The sequence below is a fragment of the Moschus berezovskii genome, chromosome 27 (genome assembly GCF_049115385.1).
Source record: "Moschus berezovskii isolate FMDL1 chromosome 27, NW_MosBer_1.0, whole genome shotgun sequence".
Classification (NCBI taxonomy): domain Eukaryota; kingdom Metazoa; phylum Chordata; class Mammalia; order Artiodactyla; family Moschidae; genus Moschus; species Moschus berezovskii.
The window spans coordinates 14,576,567-14,603,450 of record NC_142486.1 but is presented as its reverse complement, the minus strand read 5'-3'; the positions used below and the strand labels follow the sequence as shown (position 1 = coordinate 14,603,450).

At 43.8% G+C, this 26,884-nt stretch overlaps 1 protein-coding gene across 1 annotated transcript; it reads right to left on the bottom strand.

The window, feature by feature from the left end:
* Window positions 1-1,828: 1,828 nt before the first annotated feature.
* Window positions 1,829-26,039, bottom strand: PSPH (phosphoserine phosphatase). Its single transcript, XM_055409942.2, has 6 exons — window positions 25,775-26,039; window positions 10,176-10,334; window positions 8,176-8,310; window positions 7,583-7,728; window positions 6,496-6,644; window positions 1,829-3,515 (listed from the first exon to the last, which is right to left on the bottom strand). Exons 2-6 carry the CDS (start codon window positions 10,313-10,315, stop codon window positions 3,408-3,410), a joined length of 678 nt encoding a protein of 225 aa, XP_055265917.1. The 5' UTR covers window positions 10,316-10,334; window positions 25,775-26,039; the 3' UTR covers window positions 1,829-3,407.
* Window positions 26,040-26,884: the final 845 nt, after the last annotated feature.

The window sequence follows — 26,884 nt, the reverse complement described above, 5'->3', positions numbered from 1 at the left end:
TAGAAGAGGTTAGCACAGTTGTTAGGACGTGTCAGACTCACCCCCGGCACAACAAAGACAGGACTGTGCCTGCTGCTTCTGGGCAGCCTGGGGGCGGGAGGTGGGGCTGTGTGATTGGTGTAAGAGGTTCCCTGTGGGTCTCACGATTCCTCGGCAGATCAGACACCCATGAGCCACATTCAGCACGCACCTCCTGTTCAGGCCACTCCCCACCGGAGGGCAGGCTCTCAGGCCTGGTGGTTAGAAATGGAGGGCAGGGGGTTGGATGGAAGCCCTGTCCTCCACCCGTCTGCCTGGCGTTTTCCAGCTCCTACACACAGGGTGGTGGCCAAGGCTGAGGCGGTTTGCAGAGCTCTCCACAGTCTGGCCTGCTTGGTCCTGCCCACTTTGCGGCACTAAAGCTGTGAAACAGCTTTGAGGAGAGCTGCCAGTGAGGGCTCACAATGGTGAAACAACCACCCTCTTGTCTGTGGTCTCATCTAAATGTTGCCAAACCTATGTCATAAGCTCTCCTCCAGAAACTCTGATTTGGAAGGAGATTTGTTTCACCTGATTTGATTATTTGGCTAAATAATGATCCGATTATTTGACCAAAGTTGATTATTTGGTTAAATTATAAATTTTTCAAATCTCTTCTGATGTTAAACCCTTCTGGCTTTTGCTAATTATCCAACAGTATCCACTCAAGACCTGCCTCTTCCTAAACCTGTGTGTATTTGTCTTCCCCCAGTTTCCCACCAGGGAGTGTATAAAATCTCAAATTTTCAAACCAGCAAGAGTATAAAATCTCAGATTTTCAAAGCATGTTCTGAAATGTCCCTTTTAAGGCACTGCTCAGAATAAACATGAACCTGGCCTTTTGGATCCTCCCAAACCATTTGTGAAATAGTTCAGAAATAGTTCAGGGACTTCCCTGGTAGTCCAGCGGCTAAGACTCCTCACTCTCAATGCAGGGGACCCAGGTTCAACCCCTGGTCAGGGAACTAGATCCCACATGTCACAGTGAACAGTTCAAAGGTCCCCACTAGAAGATCCTGAGTGCCAAAACAAAGACCTGTCACAGCCAAATAAATCACTATTTCAGAAAAAAGAAATGGTTCGTATACGTTCTGATGAGATATTCCTTAATTCATTTAAGGGAAAATGCTGATCTTTACTTGAAATGAATAAAATTTGTTTTTAGTTTTGGTTTGTTTTTAGTTCTTTTAATTCATGTCATTATCAAATATCCATTTTAAAAAACTGGAGTATAATTGCTTTACAATGTTGTGTTCGTTTCTGTTGTACAACAACGTGAATCAGCTGTGTTCGGGTACAAGAGTATGCATATATCCTCTCCCTCTTGAGCCTTCCTTCCACCCCTCGGGGTCATCACAGACCCTGAGCTGAGCTCAAACATCCATCTTTTAAGGTCAGTACTTTTAAGGCTCCACTGTTACCTTTTTTTAAAAAGCCTTTGTAACATTTCTGTGTGACAAACACAAAGAGGGAAGAAAAGGGCTTGCATCCCTCACACTCAGCACCCCCCAGTGGTGGGCTGATGGTGGATGTGCTGTCAGCACTCTGCCCTGTGCTCAGCAAGATCTCCACTCCTTGGTTCCTTGCCTGGAGGTTGTCTCTACTCGAATACTTAAAGCATCTGAAATACTGGATACTGAAATACATGATAGGCAGAATTAAAACTTTGACAAATCAGAAATTCCCTGGTAGTCCAGTGGTTAGGATTCTGAGCTTTCACTGCCAAAGGCCTTGGTTCAATCCCTGGTCAGGGAATTGAGATCCCACAAGCCGAGTGGTGTGGCTCAAAAAAAAAAACACTACAAATCTGTTTTGATATGTGGATAAACTTTTATTTATATATAAAGGGAAAACCAATTTCATTTTAGAAAAGGCAAAGGAACCAAATATCAAATTGCCAACATCCAACGGATCATGGAAAAAGCAAGAGAGTTCCAGAAAAACGTCTATTTCTGCTTTACTGACTATGCCAAAGCCTTTGACTGTGTGGATCACAATAAACTGTGGAACATTCTGAAAGAGATGGGCATACCAGACCACCTGACCTGCCTCTTGAGAAACTTATATGCAGGTCAGGAAGCAACAATTAGAACTGGACATGGAACAACAGACTGGTTCCAAATAGGAAAAGGAGTATGTCAAGGCTGTATATTGTTACCCTGCTTATTTAACTTATATGCATCATGAGGAACACTGGGCTGGAAGAAGCACAAGCTGGAATCAAGATTGCCGGGAGAAATATCAATAACCTCAGATATGCAGATGACACCACCCTTATGGCAGAAAGTGAAGAGGAACTCAAAAGCCTCTTGATGAAAGTGAAAGAGGAGGGTGAAAAGGTTGGCTTAAAGCTCAACATTCAGAAAACTAAGATCATGGCATCTGGTCCCATCACTTCATGGCAAATAGATGGAAAAACAGTGAAAACAGTGTCAGACTTTATTTTTGGGGGCTCCAAAATCACTGCGGATGCTGATTGCAGCCATGAAATTAAAAGATGCTTACTCCTTGGAAGGAAAGTTATGACCAACCTAGATAGCATATTAAAAAGCAGAGACATTACTTTGCCAACCAAGGTCCGTCTAGTCAAGGCTATGGTTTTTTCCGTGGTCATGTATGGATGTGAGAGTTGGACTGTGAAGAAAGCTGATCGCCAAAGAATTGATGCTTTTGAACTGTGGTGTTGGAGAAGACTCTTGAGAGCCCCTTGGACTGCAAGGAGATCCAGATCCAACCAGTCCATTCTAAAGGAGATCAGTCCTGAGTGTTCATTGGAAGGACTGATGCTAAAGTTGAAACTCCAATACTTTGGCCACCTCAAGTGAAGAGTTGACTCACTGGAAAAGACTCTGATGCTGGGAGGGATTGGGGGCAGGAGAAGGGGACGACAGAAAACGAGATGGCTGGATGGCATCACTGACTCGATGGACATGAGGTTGAATGAACTCGAGGAGTTGGTGACGGACAGGGAGGCCTGGTGTGCTGCGATTCACGGGGTCGCAAAGAGTCAGAAACGACTGAGCGACTGAACTGAACTGAACTGAATCCACATTCCCAATAGTGAAGGTGTTTAATTTACCATCCACCTTCCAAAGGCTTCAAATCAAGCATAGCTAGAATTTATTGATTGATAAAAAATTGATAGATTGATAAAGAATTCAGATTATAAAACTCTCCAGGCAATTAAATGGTCATAATAATAATGGAACTACAGTTTAAAAAAACAAACCACAATGTTCTATGAGCTCTAACTATCGTTTACTTGGAGGTACAGATAATCAATACCAAATTCATAGATTGGGTTGTAATCAGCAATTGGAAGCAAACAGTATCAAACTGCATAACTTTTAAAAATTAACCTGAAGTTATGAACTTTATAAAAATGGATCTCATTCTTCCAGTGCTCCCAGAAGCTCTACAAAATCAGTGATGTACCATTCCGCGTTATCCTTTACTTGCTGCCTGATCACATTTCCTCCGAATCCAATGAAAGCATCCTATGGAGAGAAAGAAAGGGAAATAGTTTAAAAGGAGAGAGAGAAAGAGAGACAACAGCAGCCTAGGGAAACAAGTATTATTGAAAAGAAGAAACTCTGTACAAAGACAGGTGAGCCCAGCATCACCTGGGATTCGTCCCTCCCCAGCTCCCTGTGAGCCTGCTCACCTCCTCCCCTCCTCCTGCCACACGAATAAATGAGTCTGACCACCACTGCAGCAAAGCATCCAGCTGGACACTGTGGGCTTCAGAAGAACGGAAGTCCTCGGAAAATCAAGACAACTGCTTACAAAAGTAAAACCCAGGACTTCCCTTAGTGGTCCAGTGGTTAAGACTTCTTGCTTCCAATGCAGGGGGCCCAGGTTCAATTCCTGGTCAGGGAACTAGATCCTGCACACCACATCTAAGAACCTACACAGTCAAATAAATAAATTTTTTTAAAAAAATAGGGACTTCCCTGGTAGTCCAGTGGCTAAGACTCCATGCTCCCAATGCAGGGGGGCCTGCGTTCAATCCCTGGTCAGGGAACTAGATCCCACTTGCTGCAACTAAAGATCACAAGTGCCGCAACGGAGCCTCAGCACAGCCAAATAAATATTAAAAAATAAGTAAATAAAATGATACCAGGTGGTAAACATCTGAGTTCTAAACTGGGTGGCAATCACATCCAGGCCAATTCAAAGAAAGAAGATTGAAGAGAAGCCTGTGGGGCTAGGGAAATGCCCGAGGCATGGAATCAGGGCCATGGCAGAATATCTCCCAGCTGGTGTCCTGGGTGAACCTGAGGGACCCACCCCGCTGCCCGCAGGGAGGCCTGTTATCCTGGGCTGAAGGAGATGACAGCCCCGGAGTATGTTAGCAGCACTCCATTTTTCACTGGTAGAATGATTTAAAGGAGCATCGTTTCATTCATTTCTTCTCAGTGATACCTTCTTTTAGTCAATGATCTTTTGAATTTTTTTTAGCTGTACCTTCACAGCATGTGGAATCTTAGTTCCCCAACCAGGGATCAAACCCACACCCCTGCACTGGAAAGTGGAGTCTTAATCACTGGCCCCCCCAGGGAAGCCTCATTGTTGCTAGTCACTAAGTTGTGTCCAAATCTTTTGCAACCCCATGGACTGTAGCCCACCAAGCTCCTCTGTCCATGAGATTTCCCAGGCAAGAATACTGGAATGGGTTGCCATGCCCTTCTCCAAGGGAAATCCCATAGTCAATGACCTTTTTAAGTGGTATTTTCTCTTTTTTCTGCCAGGACACAGACACAATATACACCGATTTAGAAGTACAGATTTATCTTACTTGCCCTTTCTCTTCATTTTTATTTTCATACGATACAGTGGGGGAAAAATAAGTAGATTCTTACATTTAGTTAAATTGAGCCTCTTGAACTCCTGCCTTTGCGGCAGCCCTCTGCAAGCCAGCACCAGTTCCACTGTCCTAACACCCTGACTTGTTCCTTCTTGGTCCAGAGGCTTCCAGGACTTCCCATGACCCAAAGGTAACACCAGAGAGCCTGGTACATGGGGTCTTCTTCTCTTGCTGAAGAGAAAGCCCACTCCCACACTTCCCTGCCCACTGACCAGCCGAAGACTGTACCTAGTGCTCTGCTGCTTCCCTTCCCTCGAGAAGCCTGGCTTCCACATGGCGACTGCTAACTGTCCTTTAGGGCAGGGCTTCCCACTCCCGGGCCACACACTTGGTACCGCACCCAGGAGACGGCGAGCAGCAGAGAGTGAGACAAGCTTCATCTGTGTTTATAAACCGCTCCTCATCACTTGCACTCCTCCTGAGCTCCACTTTCCGTCAGGTCAGTGGCGGCATTAATAAATGCAAAGCCCTTGAATCATCCAGAAACCATCCTCCGCCCCTCAACCCCCAGTCTGTGGAAAAACTGCCTTCCACGAAACCAGTCCCTGGTGCCACAAAGGTTGGGGAACCCCTTCATTAGGGCGCAGATTCCTCAGACCACCTTCCAGGGCTACAGACCTGCACACACACCACTTTCTCTTGGTTCAGTTGGGCTGTGTCACCTTCTGACTGACAGGATCTTCTGTAATTTGTAATTTTGTCCTTCTTGGAAACCGGGATTCAGGGCCCCATTAGAGAACCCTGCATTTTACGCCTTGTACTGATATCCACTAGCCTGGCTTTCAGTACTTCGTAGACCCTGACATTGGCTGTAAACCATTTAAGAACGCATTATTTCAAACTGACTCAAGTAATGTTAAAAGGACCCCCCAAAATTATTTAACTGCTCTTGATTAATCATTGACAGACAGATGTTATTTTTAGATCTGAAGAATCTAGGTAGTGAAACGTTCACCGCTGTATTTTTAGTTCAGTATTTTTAAGGTAGAACGAAATGTTAGAGTCATAGTCCTATGTGAAACGGACATGTGATATTTAAGGTACTGGCTACAGTCCATGGCGTCCCGAAGAGCCGGACACAGCTGAGTGACAGCGCACGCGCATGCACACGCACATACACAGAGCACTTATTTCCTGCTAGTCTCAGACAGCAATGTAAATGCAGAAGAATACAGTGCTGTAATACGGGCATGGTGTCGACTTTCCATGACCCTCAGTTACCCCATCGGTAAAAAGGAAAAGATACTTTTGACTTCACGGGGCTGTTATGAAGATCAAATGAGATAATGCATGAGGAAATAGTTTACCAAATATAAAACACTGAAATTCTGGTTGTAGTATAATAGCTGCATTAATTGTGGAAACGAAGCCAAGCCTCGCTGACCACACACTTGGGCTCAGAGGCAGCAGCCGTACTGCAGGGACAAGGGTCTTTGGAAGTCTGAAACGGGGTTTAAGCTCCTTATCTGCAACCCTTCGTGGGTTTGCAAAAAGTCAATTAATATATATTGAGACTGGATGTGTTTTATTTTGGTTTTTTGCTTTACAGTGATACAGGTTTTTGTTTCATTCTCACAAACTGCAAAAACATTAGTATGCTTAATACATACAGCAGGAGGACAGGCTTCCATGTCTGTGGCTCCATCTCCAACTATGATGATCTTCTTAAAATGAAATTTTTCCTTTAAAAATTTAATAACTTTTCCTTTCCCACCAGATTCAGCTGTTGGCTGCGTCTCATCAAAACCTGCATATTCACCTATAAAACAGATCCACAGAATTAGATCAGTAGGGCCACTTTTTTGCATAGATGATATCCTCATTTACATACCACTAGCAAAGCTAAAAATGGCCTTTGATAAAGTAACACAGCCTGGACTTCCACATTTATTTCTCAGAATGAACAAGCTATGCTTTTAAATTACAAACTTCTTGTCAAGGTTATTCCTTTAGGTGATAAACATCTCGCAATTAATTGGGTTTACCTTCTAAGCTTCCAGTATAGCAAGTCTCAAAACTTATTGAAATGGCAGAACACCATGAAACAGTAATATATTAATTTAAAACATGTTATTATATAATTTCTTCTAAGAGGAGATTCTAATTTACATTTGATGGGTTATTTCCATCTTACAGTAATTACTACACTTATACTCTACTCTTTTTTAATGATTTCTATCTTATAAACTCTTCAAAAGTGTTCTAGTAACACATTTAAATGTTTTTAATTAATACCATTTGGTTTTAAGAATGCCAGCCACCCCCTTGACTTAACCAGAGACATCTTAAGATGATGAGAAGATTACAGTGGTGGCTCTGTGATGGTCCAGAGAGGGGCCAGGAGGCGCCTCCAAAGGCAGCTACAGTGCAGTAACTTGCTCACAAATTAACTCTCCTTCCTGAGTCAAACACATGAGCCAAGTTGGCTCTAATACATGAGGGCTTTCATAAAACTGAAATATACTAATAACAAAATAAGTTATATGGGTTACATGACGTTATTTACTAAAATGCAGAGATGTAGATGATTTTATGGATACTGAAGGTAGTAAAGGATACCAAGGTGTGAAAGACATCAGCAAAGAGAACCTTCTATCTCAGCATTTAACTCTGACGCCACCTTGCTGAAGCTGCGTTCCAACAGACATTAAACACTAAAACTGATTAGAGGGGAAAATGTGATGGTGAAAGTCTTACCATTAAAGTAGAACTTTAGCCTATTGGCAAATACATTGGTTGATGGAATGTTGAGCTTTGAAGCAACATGCTCCACAATGCTCCTAAAGCCACCAGATATCAGGAAAACCTGAACATTTCGTTCTTGTAGGCGACTTACTAGCTCCCTGTAAAAAAAAAAAAAAAGGAAATGGCAAATACCAAATGCTGATCAATACAAAAGTGAAAACAGGAAACGTGGAAAGGAAACTCAAATATGTATTTTCTCCTAATGCATCTGTCCAAGGTATATCAGACAAAGTATATTGCCTAGTGAATTAATGTTCCATATATGTTTTTCTAGATGCACTTAGAAATTAGTGGGTGGGGCTTGACTGCTTTAGGAAACCATTCCACAACTCTGTTCTGCCCATGGACCTAGAAACACAAGACGAAGACATTTTGTCTCTCTGTTGGGAGAAAGGGAAGGCAGACATGGGCAGGACCAACCAGCCAGACAAGACCATTCACAAGTACCGAAAGAACCACACAGAAGCTCTACAGTAATGAAGGACATGTCCCCAAACGCAGGTGCTGATAGAGAGACAGTGTACCCAGACTGGGCATTCCCTTACCTTATGCCGGGGGTCAGGTGTGGGGGGTGCTCTGCTAGGAGCCTCTGCACCTGTTCCCTGGAGGGCTGGATCAGAGCTAAGCGCTCTGTGAGGGCAGCCTTGAAAGGCACTGCCCCACCCATGGCCTGCCGTGTCCTAGGAGGAGGAAGATCCAACAATCAAGCCAGCCAAGTCAGCTGTTATCAAAGTTTACATGCCCACCCTCCCCAGCTCCTCACAAGGTCCATCCACGAGGAAGGTGCCCCACCATACAACAGACGTGCTGCATTGCCAGGGGAGTGAGTGGGGCCAGGGATAAACTATGGAGGGTTTGCTTGAGAATCACATTAATATTCTGCATCCACAAATACACCATCCAGTGAGCTGAGAAAAACGCATGTACTATCCAGAGGTACCTTCCTTAGAAGCCGTGAGCACTTGTAAACCAAGAAAGAGACCAAAGGCCAGTACTCTTTATACACATACACACACACACACACACACACACATATAATTTAGCACGTTAAAAACAATCACATCAAAGAAAAGTATACAGGGGCTTCCCTGGTGGCTCAGTGGTAAAGAATCCGCCTGGCAATGCGGAAGACACTGGTTTGATCCCTGGTTCAGGAAGATACCACATGCTGTGGAGCAGCTAAGTCCGTGAGCCACAACTATTGAGTTGGTGCTCTAGAACTCAGGAGCTGCAACGAACTACTGAAGGCTGCCCTAGAGCCTATGCTCCACAACAAGAGAAATCACTGTAATCAGAAACCCATGCACAGCAACAAAGATCCAGCACAGCCAAAATAAAGTTTTTAAAGTATACAGATAAAAAATGTCATAGATGAAGTAAGAATAGTGTGTATATATTTTTGCATGTATATATAGATCTACAGTATTCAGCACTGCTGATTTATATATATTGTGGAGCAGCTCTGATGTTGCTATCATAAACTAAATTGTACAGCTTGGTTTACTAGGCCAGGCATGCTTGCATCAGATGAACTTGAAACGGTCTAGGACCTGGTGAGTGTGGGCAGCACAGGGGAGAGCAAAAGGGAGGAAGGAACTCTCACCCGGGCATCCGTGGAGACTCTGAACAAAAACTAGCTTTCTAGCAAAGCTCTAAGGCCATACTCTCAACTGTGACACAAAGCACTGGACCCCTGGAGATCCCATAGGTTATCTTCTTTGGTTATTTGTGGTCATCATTGCCCTGGCCAAGCTAAGGGTATGTCATCCATATTTATTTGTCACAGTGTATATATTAGTGTTATACATACACTTTTTTGGCATAAATATGTGTATAAATGGGAAACTCCCCAGAAGCCCAGTGGTTAGGATGCCATGCTTCCACTGCAGGAAGACAAGTTCGATCACTGGTTGGAGGGACCTGAGATCCTGAAAGCCGTGCAGTGTGGCCATATATATAATATATGCTGCACTTAGTCGCTCAGCCGTGTCCAACTTTGTGACCCCCTGGACTGCAGCCCACCAGGCTCCTCTGTCCATGGGGATTCTCTAGGCAAGAATACTGCAGTGGGTTGCCATGCCCTCCTTCAAGGATTCTTCCCAACCCAGGGATTGAACCCAGGTCTCCCACATTGCAGGCAGATTCCTTACCATCCGAGCCACCAGGGAAGCCCATGAATAATGGAGTAGGTAGCCTATCGTTTCACCAGGGGATCTTCCCAACCCAGGAATCGAACCAGGTCTCCTGCATTGCAGGTGGCTTCTTTACAAGCTGAGCTACCAGGAAAGCCCATACACACACACACACACACATATATTTATATAAGCCCATATACATATATATATTTATATAAATGAATGGTTGGATGATGAACTACACCAACAAATTCAGCTCTAAGTGATGGAAGAAAATAACCTAGTGCCCATGTTTCATAGGAAGGGACTAAAATCAGGGAATTGTGGCTCTGGTCCTGTGCATCATTCAGAAGTCACTCTTCTTTTGCAATCCTCTATCATTTCATAAGGTGAATAAATACTGTTCCTACATTTCTGACACAGCATCCTCAACTCCACAGAATTTGGCCAGCTCATCAATTCCTTCTTCTTGGATGACAGTGCTGTCAACATCAAAGCACACTGCATCAGCTGAACAGAAAAGATTCCTCAACCCTGAATGGGAGACCATCTTTGGAAGAACTTTCCTCCTACAACAGAAAAAGATGAATCTATTTAAAGACATAAAATATAATCATTTGTTGTTGTTGTTCAGTTGCTAAGTCCCGTCTGACTCTTTGCAACCCCATGGACTGTAGCACACCAGGCTTCCCTGTCCCTCACTATCTCCTGGAGTTTGCCCAAGTTCATGTCCAATGAATTGGTGATGCCATCCAACCATCTCATCCTCTGTCTCCCTCTTCTCCCTTTGCCTTCGATCCTTCCCAGCATCAGACAAAATACAATCATAAAAAGGTCTAATTTTGCCTATGAATGTCAATATATTGTATTTCGTATCCAAGTCACTGAAGCCCATATAAGCATGTCCTTATGGAGTCATTCATTTTTTAAAAAATACAAATTAAGCACCTTCTAAATGTCAGGCTCTGGGGCTACAAAGATGAGCGGAGACCCAGATTCTGCTCCCAGGAATTAAGTCTAATGAAGGCTATCAATTTATGAATGTATTTGATTTTCAACCAATATTCACGTACTTCTGACCTAACAATTAGAGCAATAAGGCAAGTGCTACAGTGGAAATGTGCGTTAGATACTGTGAGCACACAGAGTAAATGGTTAACCTTGTCCATGAGACAGGTTTCCAAGAGGTTCAGGCATTTGAGCTGAATCTTGCAGAGTAAGTGGCCTTCTGCAAGGGCTCTCAAAGGGAAGGGTATCAGTTTGCTGTGTCCTGAGAATAAGCCAGAAGGAGAACAGCAGCAAGGAGGCGGGTAGTGATGGCAACATGTGCAAAGACAAGGCGGCAGAATGATGGCTGATGAGTTGGGAGCTGCCCAACAGCCCAAGCCAGCTGGCAGGCAGTGCACGGGCAGTTAGTATGGGCAGGCTAAGGAGCTTTTTAATTTATTTTTTTTTACTTTGCTGGGTCTTCATTGCTTCACACAGACTTTCTTTAGTTGTGGCAATCAGGGACTACTGTTCGTTGCGGTAAATGGACTTCTCATTGCCGTGGCTTCTCTTGTTGCACAGCACAGGCTCGAGGGCTCAGACTCAGTAGCTGTGGTGCATGGGATTAGTCGCCCCATGGCCTGTGGGATCTTCCTGGACCAGAGATCGAACCCACGTCCCCTGCATTGGTAGGTGTATTCTAATCCACTGGACCACCAGGTAAATCTTAAGGAGTTTGGATTTTAACATTCTAGCTAACGGAAGGACTTACCTGGTGGACCAGGAGCTAAGACTCCATGCTCACAATGCAGGGGGCCCAGGTTCAGTTCCTGGTCAGGGAACTAGATGCCACATACCTCAGCTAAGAGTTCATATGCTGCAACTAAGACTTGGTGCAGCCAAATAAGTAAATATTGGGGAAAAAATAACTTTAGGCTAATAGGAAACCTTGAAAGGCTTTACACCTCAGAAGTCAGAGCTGAACATACACATGAGTTTGTTTCCAGTGCAGAGGCGGTAACTGAAGCCACAGACTGCTGGAAGAGAGAGTATAGAAAGGGGAAAAGAAGAAGGCTGAGGACAGAGCATACAGGAACAGGACAGTCACGTCAGGAGCCTGTGAAGGAGAAGGAGAGGGAGAAGTCACAGGAAGGAACTGAGAGACCCCAGTGCTGCAGAAGCTACAGAGGACAGTTTCAAAAGAATTTTGAGTATTTTTTAGTTTTTAAGAAAATCAGGGCTTCCCTGATGACTCAGTGGTAAAAAGAAAATCCACCTGCCAATGCAGGAGACATCGGTTCAATCCCTGGTCCAGGAAGAGCCCACATGCCATGGGGCAGCTAAGCCCATGCCCCACGACTACGAAAGCCCTTGCACCTTAGAGCCCGTGCTCCACAAGAGAAGCCATGCAGTGAGAAGCCTACGCGCCACAACAGAGAAAAGCTCAAGCGGTAACGAAGACCCAGCACAGCCACAAATAAATAAAATTATTTTTAAAAAAAGAAAGAAAATCAATGGACCAGAGTCTTGGAGGTGAACTAGATCCTACAGGTCGCCCGGGGCCACTCTCCCATCAAAGAAACTAATACGTCATGTACAAGGTACACGGACCATGCAAATCAGCATAAACAGTGGCTGACAGCTGACTCACAGGAGCCTGGCCAACCCACTTTGTAACTGATTACAAACCAATGCATTTGGTAAAATGATCCAGTTCAAAGTTGACCTGGGGGAAAAAAAATCTTTCAAGCCAGGGGTAAGCGAAACACAGCCAGTAGGCCAAATGCAGCCTGCCACCTGTTTTTGTACAGCCTGTGAAGAATGAATTTTACATTTTAAATAGTTGGAAAAACATGCAAGTCACATAAAATTCAAAATTCAGTGTCTGTAAATAAAATGTTATGGGAACATAGCCACGTTCATCATTTACGTGTCTATAGTGACTTCCCCACAACAGTAGACAAACTGAGTAGCTGCATCAGAGACATTATGGTTTGGAAAGCCTGAGATACATAACTGTCTGGCCCTTTAGAGAACAATTTTGCTGATCCTTGTTTTGAGCCCTTACAAGAGAGTACTCCAAACAGGAAACATCAATTTCACTGGAGTCCCACTAAAAACAGGCAGAGGAGGGTAAATTAATGAATCCAGTTAGATAACAGAATTTAAACTCTGCACTGACATTATCAATCTAAATGTGAATAAGTCTCCATAGAAGAGAAGTATTTTTCAAAAACATGAATACAAAACACATCTGCTACTGGTCATCTATTGGGTTTTCTGTAAGAGATTATGGAAAAACCTGATCGACTTTTTGGCCAACACAATACGATCTGTTTTTCACCCCCAATATCATGTTCTTGTTCAAGCTGACCCCTCAAGTTAGAGGACCAACTTCCCAGGTTCACATATCTGCTCTTGGAGGCTAAGCTTCTTTGCTGGTTGGCTCTCTTCATGTAATAGCCCACGATCCGTACTTGGTCTTCTCTACCTGTATACACTCCTTGCTAGGTGCTAAGTCACTTAGCAACCAACTCATGACCAACTCTTTGCGACCCTATGGACTGTAGCCCACCAGCTTCCTCTGTCCCTGGGAATTCCCAGGCAAGAATACTGGAGTGGGTTGCCATTTCCTCCTCCAGGGGATCTTTCCCACCCAGGGATCAAGCCGGAGTCTCCCATGTCTCCTGCATTGGCAGGGGGATTCTTTACCACTAGCGCCACCTGGTCAATCCTTAGATGAATTAATTTATCCAAGATCATAGCTTTAAATGTCAGCTCTATGACAGTAACTCCCAAATCCACACCTGCAGCTCAGTTTTCTCTCTCAAACCCTAAACTCTATCTACTTACCTGACTTCCACTCAGATGTTTAGTGAACATCCCAAACATAAAACATAACGTCCAAAACTGAACTCCCAATCTTTCCCTCCCCTCCTCAAAGCTGCCATTCTTGCAGCCTTCCTTCTCTCTCTTGATGGCAACTCCACTCTTCAGTCACCTTTAACATTTCTCTTTCCCTGAAATCCCACATCCAATCTTTCAGGAAATGCTACTTGTTCCGCCTTTAATTTTTTTTCTTTTTCTTTTTTGGCCAAGTCCCACAGCATGTGGGATCATAGTTCCCTGAAAAGGGATCAAACCCACACCCACTACAGTGGAAGTGTTAAGTCTTAACCACTGAACCTCCCAAAAGTCCAGTTCTTCCTTTAAGAGCTAACCAAAAAAAATCTAACCAAAGTATGACCACTGCTCACCACATCCACTGCTGTCGTTCCAGCCTGTCACCAATGTTTCTAGCCAGGATTGTACAAACAGCCTCTTGAAATGTCCCCATCCCTACTATCTGCTCTCAACATAACATCCAGAGAATCACTGTAAGCTATAAGCCAAATCACGTTACAATCTTAGCTCAAAATCCTTCAGTGGTTTTTCATTTTACTAAAAGTAAAAGCCCAAGTTCCTGTGATTACCTATAAGATCTGTCCCCCAACTCCGGCACCACCACTACCAGCCTGCCCTCCCCATTACTTCTCTGGCCTTACCTCCTACCCCTCTCACCCTTGTTTACTCTGCTTCAGCCTCACTGGTCTTCTTGCTGCTCTGCAAATACACCAGGAAGGCTCCCCTCTTAGGGTCTGTGCTCTAGCTTCGCCCTTGGTGGGAATGCTCATCACGCGAACACCCGCTTGGCCAGTTCCCTCAGAAGCAGTTTGCCCAGATGTCAACCTGACCACCCTGTTTATCACTGTAACCCCCTTCCCTGACCTTACCCCCGACATTACCGATCTCCCTCATGATGCCCTGCTTCTTTTCTTCTGTAACATCTCTCATCTTCTAACACCCGATAATACATGTCTATTATGTGTTGTCTACCTGTTCCCATTAAGATGTAAATTTCACAGGAGTAGGATCTTTATCATCTGTTCACTGCTGGATCCTTAGGACTGAGAACGGTACTTGGCACATAGTAAGGCTCAGTAAGGCTTTCCAGATGGCACTAGTGGTAAAGAACTTGCCTGCCAATGCAGGAGACATAACAGACTCAGGTTCAATCCCTGGGTCAGGAAGATCTCCTGGAGGAGGGCATGGCAACCCATTCCAGTATTCTTGCCTGGAGAATCCCCATGGACAGAGGAGCCTGACGGGCTACAGTCCACAGCATCACAAAGAGTCGGATGTGACTGAAGCAATTTAGCACATGCAGAAGGCTCAGTAATATGTGTAAATGAATAAAGCTCAAATGTCATCTTCACTATGAAGTCTTCCCTGATCCCCTAAGCTGGAAAAAATCTCTCCCAGAACTTCCATAGTACTTTATGGAGATCTGCTTTAAGATATGGAATTCATAATATTCTAACTTATCTTATATTGATTTATGTGCATATCACTTTCACTCCTGGATGGCAAGCTCTTTGTACTAAGATACAAAATTTTCCAAAACACCTATTGTTTTGAACCTTTTTTGAGTAGATAATTAATTTCTGAAGGCTGAATGAATAAATAAAATGATACAATTGTGAATTACATACGCACAACTAACGATTTTTTAAAACTTTTTATCGTGGCAAATTTCACATACATATAAGAACAGGAAGTATGAATACATGAACTCCATGCATTTATCATCCTGTTTCAATAATCACAGCAAATCTTACTTCATCAACAACCCCACTATAAAAGGTTCTGCACCCCAATTCCAACACGGGATATGTGGGGTTCCCACATATCCAAGCAGTTCTTGGATACCAGCAGGATGTTCTACTTTTTGATTCAATTCTGACACTATCTACCCAGAGAGGGCATCAGATTCCACAGGTTAAAGGTTCAGTCCACAAGACTGACCCCACTCCACCCCCGACACACACACACACACACACTCTCTCTCTCTCTCTCTCCAGATGTCGGTCACAAGTCCAGATTATCATCATCTGTGCTTCTGACTGACCAGCTATAGAGTGCAGGTTCCAACAACCCCCTCCTTGGGTTCAATTAATTCATTAGAGCAACTCACAAAATGTACTAGGTTTATTATTCAAGGATATAACTTAGGAAAAGCAAATGAAAGAAATGTACAGGGCAAAGATATGTGGGAGGGGAGGGGAGCTTCCATGCCCTCTCCAGGCTCGCCGTTCTGCCCAAATCTCCACGTGTTCACCTATCCAGAAGCTCTTAGAACCCTGTCATTTGCAGGTTTTGAGAAGGCCTCATTACAAAGGCCTGGAAAATCCCATGAACGGAGGAGCCTGGTAGGCTGCAGTCCAGCCTGGTAGGCTGCAGTCGCGAAGAGTCAGACACGACTGAGTGACTTCACTTTCACTTTTCAGTTTCATACATTGGAGAAGGAAATGGCAACCCACTCCAGTGTTCTTGCCTGGAGAATCCCAGGGACAGGGGAGCCTGGTGGCTGCCGTCTATGGGGTCGCACAGAGTTGGACACGACTGAAGTGACTTAGCAGCAGCAGCAGCAGCATTACAAAGGCACACTTGACGAAATCATTGGTCACTGGTGCCTGAGCTCAGCCTCTAACCCCTCTCGGGGCCAGGTCAGTGGGACCGAAGGTTCCAACCCTCTCATCACATGGTTGGCTCTCATGGCAAACAGCCCTCATCCTTAGGTAGGTCCAAAAGTCACATCATTCACACAACAGACATCTTTATCTGTCTCATCATGGAAAATTCCAAGGATTATAGGAGCTCTGTGTCAGAAACAGGACAGGTCCAAATACATGTTTATTACAAGTCACATTCTCACACCCACACAATTCCATCTTTGAGATAAATCTGACTTATCTCAAAGTAAATCGTATCATTTCATACAAAAATATTTCAGTGTATATACTTGTAAAGACTCTTTTTAACATAGTCATTTCATTTATTAACTATACTATTGGCACCTGCCTGTATTCAGGTTTGGCCACTGACAACCATGGAATCAAATCAGGTTAGCACACCTCAGAATGCCCCTGCTTATCCATTTCTCATTATTAGCATAGAAATCAACATAATGTCTCCGTTACTTGATTCATTTCTGCCCTTCATGATTCAAATCCTCTCCATTTCACCAGCCTGCTCCCCACCACCTTCCTCCCCCCACAAACACTCACATACACATATACACACTTTATGCTCAAGGAATACAGAGGACTTCTCACTCCTTAAACATGTCATGGTTTTTTAGTTCTCTGCTGCTGCTACTGCTGCTGCTAAGTCACTTCAGTCGTGTCCGACTCTGTGTGACCCCATAGACGGAAGCCCACCAGGCTCCCCCGTCCCTGGGATTCTCCAGGCAAGAACACTGGAGTGGGTTGCCATTTCCTTCTCCAATGTGTGGAAGTGGAAAGTGAAAAGTGAAAGTGAAGTCGCTCAGTCGTGTCCGACCCTTAGCGACCCCACGGACTGCAGCCTACCAGGCTCCTCCATCCATGGGATTTTCTAGGCAATAGTACTGGAGTGGATCTTTGCAAATGCTGTTTATTCTGCCTGAAATCACCTAATTACTCATGTTTAAGGAGCAAATTCCTATTTATTCTTCAAGGTGCAGATTAAATTATTTTCCCTGTACTATCTCCTTTATAATCCCCTCCAAGAATTAATTAATTAATCACTCCCATTCCTCTCTTAGAATGTGAGTTCCTTCAGGGTAGGGACCTTGACTGAATTCCTTTTCTGTTCCAGCACAGTGGGTGTTAAATTGAAATGTTTCAGGAATTAGAGATGAATCTAACCAGTTAATGAGAATCCAACACAGAATCGAGTATATTACTGTTCTCAAACAATTCCAATCTAGTATGCTATTACCCTAAAATTAAAATCCTTAACCAGAAATGATGACTACAACAGAGAAACAGAATCAACATCATATATTCTGAAGTTGGAAGGAAGCTCAAAGCCATTATATGGGGCTATTCCTATGCCTTTCTACAGGAACAATATAAATACATCCATTTACCAAATTAACTAATAGAGGTATAAGGAATTAAATGCTTTACCTGAGCTCATACAGCTCCTAAGTGATGGCCAAAGAACTGAAATTTGGATCTCAAATGCACAGAGACAACATAAAAGATGTGGATAAATTAAGCAGAGTTAAGTAAAGTTAGACATTGTTAAGAACATAACGTGGATCCAGGAAATGTCAAAGACTTCCACCAAGAATTCAGACTGGGACTTCCCTGGCAGTTCAGTGGTTGAGAATCCACCTTGAAGTGCAGGGGACTTGGTTCAATCCCTGGTCAGGGAACTAAAATCCTACAGGCCATGGAGAAACTAAGTTCACGTGCTAGAACTGGAGAATCCATGCTCCACAATGAAAGATCCCACATGCTGCAACTAAGACCAACACAGTCAAGTAAATAAAAGGATTAAAAAAAACAAAGAATTCAGACTATTCTTCAAAGACAATGAAGCCAGTCCACAGTGCCATTCTGTGCCCAGCACAAGATCTGGAAAACACAGAATGGGCACCATCTTCAAGACGCTCTCAGTCTCATTGGGATGGCTGGACAAATCATTATTTCTCACATTTGAAAAGCCAGAGCCTTGAGCCTCTTTCCAACCACCGATACCAGATCATGAGCCTCAAATACAAAAGGAAACATACACTTCCTCTAATGAAGTGAGGACTGATTTCTACAAATCCGGATGAACAGTAGTCCTGACTTATAACTCAGAACTGGTGACACCTGTAGGTTGCACTGTGGTTCCCAAGCCAGGATGTTTGAGACAAACTATTGGAGGACAGAGGGAACAAAAAGTACTCACAAACTGAGAAGGCATCTTGAGAGTGACAAATGAGGCAGGCAGATCCATATGATCAGGGTCCTTGGAAACAGGGTGTGCACTCCTAAGCCAAGACTGATGAATGGGTAAGTAGCCTTGGGGGTGCTGGAAATACGTCAGGGAGGGTTTCATCATTGTTTGGGGACTAACAGAGGATAGAGCTACCTGGCCCTGATGATTATTAAACAACGTCTATTAACTGCAAAGCCCTTGATGACAGAGAAGTGATTCACTGCACAATACAGTCCTGGGTAGGATCAGCAGAAGGACAGGAGAAACTGTAAGGACCCAAGATGGTGCTAGTTATGCTAACAGCCACGCACAAACATTACACTGAAGCTACCTGGAAGGCTAATTTTTTCCTCCATGCCCTCCCTAGAAGACAGAGCTAGATTACATGACCTTAACCTTGACCCCAGAATGCTTGTGCCAGGGGATATGCCCTCCACTCCTCAGCTTACATGGGTTTCAATCCCCTGCTTAGACTACAGAGCAAATTCAGCTTCCTTAAAATGCTCTGCCTCCCTGTTCACTTCTGGTTCCCTCTTTTTTCAGTGTCTCCACCAGGAGTGACTCATGATTTATACAAATTCAAAATTCTCCTAGTTCCAGGGGCAGGAAGGGAAATCTGCTGAGTAAGCTCAGTTGCTTCAAAGTGAATTGTGTACATTAGAAAAATCGTTGCTGGAGAATGGACTCTGGAGCCCTCACATCCAGACTAGCAAGGAAGGTGGACAGGACGGGGGTGGAAGAAATTCTGGTGGAAAGGTCTGTGTTTAGACATGGCAGTTCCCAAGTCTGGTCCCGACCCCTAAACCCCTGCCTTCTGGGACTCAGGACAGGACTCCTGCCCACCCGACCCCAAGCTGGTCCTCTGCTTGGGGAAGCAGAGGGCCAACTAACTGGTAAAGAAGCCACAGCTGACAACCCCTTGTCACACACTCCCAGTGCCAAAAGTACAAAAGCAAGCTTTCCTTCAAGACCAATCTTAGGAATTCTGATGTTAGATAAGAGGGAAAAAACTTTCTCATCCCAACAAACCTCTTCCAGCTTCTCATCTAAGTGTCTCACAAGAGACATCTAAGATCACCTTCACCAACTTCCCCTTTTGCTGGTATTGACCTCTTACCTTCACCTATGTAAGAACAAATATAAGCTGGTACAGAGGTTGAGGAAGCCAACAGAGCAAAGATTTCGGGACTCAGATGGGCATCATCTAGGGTGGCTTTGGTCCTGGTGGTGAGGCTGTTTGGGGCCCTCCAAGCAGTGAAACAAGGTCCAATGGAGTCTGAGAGGTTTCTGGATCAAAGGAGAGTCGAAGAGCCTTCCTGTAACTAGGACGGGGGTTTCTGCCAATGCATTTGTAGTACATTTTATGATTTAAAACAAAACAAAACAGCTCTTCTTCAGGGAAACCGAGACTGTATGTGTACCACATAGCTTTACAGCAGACAGTTCTTTTTATGCAGGTGAAGAGTAAACTGATAACTGATAAACATATAACATTGACAATGACAACAACAGACAAATTGGACTCATGTTTCTTCAGTGCTGGATTCCCAGGAGACAATGGTCTTCTCTTCCCACTTCTTTCCTGGGGGGGCGGCGATAAAGAAACACAGCATAAAGTTCTGACTACAAATTTCTTTAAGAGAAATCTTGTGAGTTCTGCAAGAGTAAGAGCCTAGAAATAAAGGGGCAATCAACATCAAGGTCCAGACACAGGAGAAGAAAGAGACCATCTAGCTTCACTATCCTCCCTATGTAGGACTGGAACAAAGAAAGGTCGGCTGCAAAGTCTCCTAAGGCTACTTTCTCTGGGAAATACTTCACATCTGCCTCCTTCAAGCTCCACAGAAGAGGAAGCATACCCTTTTTTGTGGCTTTAAACCAGAAAAAGCTTCGAATCTGATAGAAAATCACCTACACCTGATTGGAATGGCTCAGAGGCAAGGGAAAGGAGAGAAAAAGGGAAAGAGGATCTTGGGGGAAAACAAAATACAAATACAGAGAAGCCAATGTAGGAACATTACAGACTGTACAAAATGGTCCCTGCTGTCTTCAAAATGAGGAAAGTCAACAACATTCCAAGAATAGTCAGAGAGGAATCCTGCTGCCCCTTAAGAAGGGAATCAGAGAAATGTAAATCAAAATCACGAGATACCATTTCACACCAGTAAGAATGGCTGCGATCCAAAAGTCTACATGCAATAAATGCTGGAGAGGGTGTGGAGAGAAGGGAACCCTCTTACACTGTTGGTGGGAATGCAAACTAGTACAGCCACTATGGAAAACAGTGTGGAGATTCCTTAAAAAACTGGAAATAGAACTGCCATATGATCCAGCAATCGCACTCCTGGGCATACACACTGAGGAAATCAGAATTGAAAGAGACACATGTACTCCAATGTTCATCACAGCACTGTTTATAAAAGCCAGGATATGGAAGCAACCTAGATGTCCATCTGCAGACAAATGGATAAGAAAGCTGTGGTACATATACACAATGTAGTATTACTCAGCCATTAAAAAGAATACATTTGAATCAGTTCTAATGAGGTGGATGAAACTGGAGCCTATTATACAGAGTGAAGTAAGCCAGAAAGAAAAACATCAATACCGTATACTAACGCATATATATGGAATTTAAAAAGATGGTAATGATAACCCTGTATACGAGACAGCAAAAGAGACACAGGTATATAGAACAGTCTTTGGGACGCTGTAGGAGAGGGTGAGGGTGGGATGATTTGGGAGAATGGCACTGAAACATGTATATTATCATATGTGAAACGAATCACCAGTCCAGGTTCGACACATGATACAGGGTGCTCGGGGCTGGTGCACGGGGATGACCCAGAGGGAGGATATGGGGAGGAGGGAGGTGGGAGGGGGGTTCAAGAAGCGGAACACATGTACACCTGGGGCGGATTCATGTCAATGTATGGCAAAACCAACCAATATAATATTGTAAAGTAATTAGCCTCCAATAAAAAAAAAAAAGAAAAAAGAAGGGAACAAAGCCAACAACTTCCAATTATTATCCTCATCATTTAAACTGTAAAAAGAAGTAATGAATGGTGCTAAATCTCAGAAGAAACAAAGAGGCAAAAAGAAGCAGTTAAGAACAAGCAGCAAGAAAGAGCAGGGCTTGACAAAGGAAAGACGACAGAATGGAAAGAAATCTTCTGGGAAGTTCAAATACAGCCCTCACTGCACTCAGAAAGGGTTTGGTGTACCCTTTCTCTCACCAGAGTCATAGAGGATAATACTCCCGAGAAGGAGGAAGAGCACAAGCTGTTCTCAAAGCCTCATACCTGAGCATGCAAGCCTAGCGTGTCTTCCCCACACTGCAGAGCTTCTACAGGTGTTCTGAATCCCGCTCCCCTGCAGGCCTGCGAGAGATGCATCCTATTGGCCCTCCCGGGAAACTGCTCCTCTTAAGAGACAACCCACTGCCCAAAGCACAAGAATGGTACTATTTCCAATTTGCTTCTTTTTTATTTGTTTCTTTTTCAAGTGTGAATTATTTTTTAATGTGTGTACTTATTTTATTTTATTTTGGCTCTGCTAGGTTTTTCTTGCTGTGCCTGGACTTTCTCTAGTTGCAGCCATCGGGAACTACTCTTCGTTCAGGTGCTCGGGCTTCTCACTGAGGTGGCTTCTCTCGTTGCAGAGCGCGGACTCTAGGTGTACAGGCTTCAGTAGTTGAGGCTCACGGGCTCCAGAGCCCCGGCTCAGTAGTTGCGGCACACTGGTATTTGCCCGGAGGCACGTGGGATCCTCCCAGGCCCAGGATCGAACCTGTGTCCCCTACATTGGCAGAAGGATTCTTTACCACTGGACCACCAGAGAAGGCCCTAATTTGCTTCTTTAATATAGTTTATTCTTTCTCCTTTGATCAATTTACATCTAAAGGAGAAATTCTTTTAATTATAAAGGCAGGCTCTTTTTCTCTTCTAATTTAGAATTCGTACATTGCTACTTACCGTTTTTTTTCAATTGGGTATGTATTAAATTATGTGAAAACTTAAAATGTTTTTTCTATTTTGTTTCACCAATATGAAAATGACAAGACTCTGATAGTCATTATACTGAAATCCTACCTGGTAGTTTTAATTATATATAGAAATACTGAAATGTACATCCTTCCCTAACCTGTAGTCCAATGACAAATTATGTAAAAATAATAACAAAAGTTGTAGTCCAACACCAAAAATCAATTCCAAATGAATCAAGACCTAAACAAAAAAGCTAAAACTGTGACTTCTAAAATGCAGGAGGAAAATTGCACTCCTGTGGCAGGCAGCCTCTAAAATGGCCCCTAGTGGGAATTCCCTGGAGGTCCAGTGGTTAGGACTCTGTGCTTCCAGTACAGAGGTCTTAGATTTGACCCCTGGTTGGGGAACTAAGACCCCACAAGCCACACAACTTGGCCAAAAAACCAAAACAAACAAACAACACCTAATGAACCAACTTCCTGCTATTCCAACCCATCTCTAAGCCCTGCCCTTGATAGTGAGCTGGGTTTAGTGACTCTCTTCCGTGAACAGAATGAGGCAGAGGTGATAGGATATCACTTGCAAAATCAGACTGACACAAATGAGTGTGTAACTGTGAGATCTGAACAAGCTCTCAGACTGTGCCAGAGTCAGTGCCTTGAGATGCTGGCCTCAGGGGAAGGGACATGGAGAAGGAGAGGTGCATGAGATTTCCCTGTATATTTCTTTGCAGCCCTCTGTGAATCCATAATTATTTCTAATCACACACACACACACAAAAGTGGGTGTTTTAAAGTGAGTTTATCTAGGGGAATTCCCTGGTGGTCCAGTGGTTAGGACTCAGTGCTTTCACTGCCAGGGCCTGGGTTCAATTCCTGGTCAAGGAACTAAGACCCTGCAAGCAGGCAGCATGGCCAAAAAATAAAGAGTGTGCATGCCTGCTGTCACTTTAAAAAAATAACATGGTTTCCATTCTTGCCCCACCCCAACTCCTTGCTCAATGGGAAGGCAGTTGCCATGTTGGTAGCTGCCCTAAGAGAGACGCATGTGGCAGAACTGGCAGCAAACAGGCAGGGAGAAACTGGAGACCTCAGTCCAACAACCCTCAAGGAACTGAATCCTGTCAACAACCAGATGAGCACACCAGGAAGCAGCTCTTCCTCCACTGAAGTGTTCAGATAAGTTGACCTTGGCCAACTTCAACCCCTTAAGAGTCCCTATCCAGAACCACCCAGGTAAGCTGTTCCCAGATTTCTGACCCACAGAAACTGTAAGAAAATAAATGTTTGTCTTTTAAAACTGCCGAATTTGGAGATTATTTGTTATGCAGGGATAGATACCTAATAGAACAACCATAATTGGTAAAAATTTTCTTAAATAAAACCCAAATAGCATGAATAATAAAAAGAAAAAATGATAGACTGGACTTCATCAAAATTAAAAACTGCTTTTCAAAAGACACCATTAAGGAACGGGAAAAAAAGATAAGTCACAGAATGGGAGAAAATATTCACAAGCCACATATTTGAGAGGACTTTTATCTAGAATGAAGAACTTTTACAACTCAATAAAACACACAACCCATTAAAACATGAGCAAAAAGAGATCCTAAAAGGCATTTCAAAAAAGATGTACAAATAAGCTCAAAAGAAGAATAACTTAAAAAAAGACTGACAATATCATGTATTGGTGAGGACATGGAACAACTGGAGCTCTCATACAATGCAACACTGTACAACTACTTTGGAAAACAGTTCGGCGGTTCCTTACGAAATTAAACATTTACTTACTGTAAGAGTCAGTCAGCAATCCCATACCTGAAGGTGTATTTAAGAGAAATGAAAACACATTCAAAGCAGCTTTATTCATGATAGCCCAAAACTAGAATAAACATCACCCATAGATAAAGGGATAAATAGAACACTACTCGGCAATAAAAAAGGAATAAATTACCAATGCATACTATAACATGAATAGCTCAATTGGTAAAAAATCTGCCTGCAATGCAGGAGACCCGGGTTTGATCCCTTGGTCAGGAAGATCCCCTGGAGAAGGAAATGGCAACCCACCCCAGTATTCTTGCCTGGAGAATCCCATGGACAGAGGAGCCTGGCAGACCACAGTCCATGGGTTCACAAGAATCAGACACGACTTAGTGACTAAACCAACCACCATCATAACATGAATAAATATTTTAAAAAATATTATGCTGACCAGAAGAATCCAGACACAAAAGAGTATGATTCTGTTTATATGAAACCCTAGCAAATACCAACAAATGCTATAATGACAAAAATCATTATAGAGACCCTAGGAAACTTTTAGGGGAGATGGAAGTATTCTATTGTGATGGTGAATATAAGTGTGTACAACGTTGTCAAAATCCATCAAAATGTACACTTAAAATGGGTGCATATTGTTGCATTAGATTATACATCAATAAAATGTAAGCTTAAAAATAAGTTATAAGGGGTACTTCCCTGGTGGTTCAGTGATTAAGACTCTTTGCTTCAAAAGCAGGTGGTTTGAGTTTGATCCGTGGTCAGGGAAAAACTAAGATTTCTCATGCCGAGTTTCCCGGCCAAAAAAGAAAAGTTATGACATGTATCAGATAATCTGAAAACTTAAAACATCCTGAGTACTTTGTTTTCCAATATGAAAGCGACAGGACTAGGATCATTACATTGAAAACACATTGGGCAGTGGAGATAGCATACAGAAATTCTGGACTTCACTTTTCTTCCCTGATCCTCATTCCAATCCGGTAGTCAAATATTTTAGGAATAAACACCATGTGCAGGTCACATACAAGGAAAACTTAAAACGTTAAGTTTGATGAATGGAAGCATTATTTATTTAATGCCCAGCTTGAAGCCGTATAACAATGTATCTGGTAAGTATATATTTAAAATTCGAATTCTGATGAAAAAGAAGTTGACGAAGTCAGACACTGCAACTCTAAATTCTGGAACTTTTCCTACTCTTGTACTGATGACTCTTCTATGTGGGATTGCATCATTCATTCATGCTGTTTGGTAACAGCCAGCAGTAGGATAAAACAAGTGAAAACCATCAAAAGTAAACGGATGAAAAGAAAGCCTTGAAATCCCATGACATAATTTACCTATCCCGATGAAGAGAAAGAAATGCAGAATCATAAAGGCCCCGGGTATAGGACAGGAAGGCCGCTCAATCAGAAAGTTGGGCACACGACGAGATAAACACTTGCCCAGACTTACCCCGGCGCTGCTGCTCCTTCCTGGGCCGCTGCCACCGCCTTCAGGTCTCCCGCGGCTGTAAAGTTCCGACTGCAAGGGGCCGAGGGATAGCTCCGACGTTCAGTTGTGGAGCTTGAGGGAGGTGACTGGTGCAGAGCCCCAAGGACTTTATCAATCACCAGATCCGTTGACAAGTGCGGTGGCTTCTTGCGGGATTTGCATCTCTTTTATACTCAACTGGAGCCTGCAAGACCTCCTCTCTGCAGAGCCGGGCTGGGAAGAAGCCCTTGGCCCCGCCCCCGAGGGAGGGACTCCTGAGCCCGCCCCCTCGCGCCGGGGGCTCGGCGCCGGCGGACCTCGACTTGCATTTGGCGGTGGACTCTTTCCTGCGAAGCCGCGGGCCACTCCACCTCCACTTTGCAGAGGAGGAATGCAACAGCTCCTCCGGTCCTTTCCCAGCGCTCCCCACCGTCACCACCCACTTGGGATAAGGGTCGGTGAGAGAAGAGAGGGACGTCTGTACTGATTTTGCAATTACGAAAGCCCCTTAGGGGCTCTTTTTTTTTTTTTTTTTAATCCACACTTGGCTTTATGCTCTTGTAGGAATTTAAGTCCCAAGAGAATCGCAAAAACTGCTCACATTCGCAGCTAAAATCAGAAACCCATGAGTGATAAAATGAGTCTTTGCACCCCCAGCTTTTTTTGGGGGGGTCCTTACTTTCTCCTTGGTGTCACTTGCCCAGCTAGTTTTATGTTGACTACTGTAAATAAGGAGTCATTGTCCACAAACGTTTACCTTTGGGCAGAGCTGTCTGGAGCTTGGCAGTGAGGTCCTACCCTGAAACAACGGAAACCTCGGATACTGACAGTTGACGACTTCAGGCTCCCTCCAAACTGGTGATTCACACAGAGGGGATGCTGGAGCAAGGCTGGGACACAGCATCCCTGCCCTTTGCTACCAGACCTCTCAAAAAACACAGTTCTATCCAGAAACAAGAGTCCTGATGCTCCGAGGTCACACGTGACTTTGAAGTTCAATATTCTCACATTTCATCAGTAAGAAAATGTTTGCAGGTTTGGGGCACAACCCATTCAGTTTTTCCCAGATCTGCCAGGGATGGTTTTGATGGA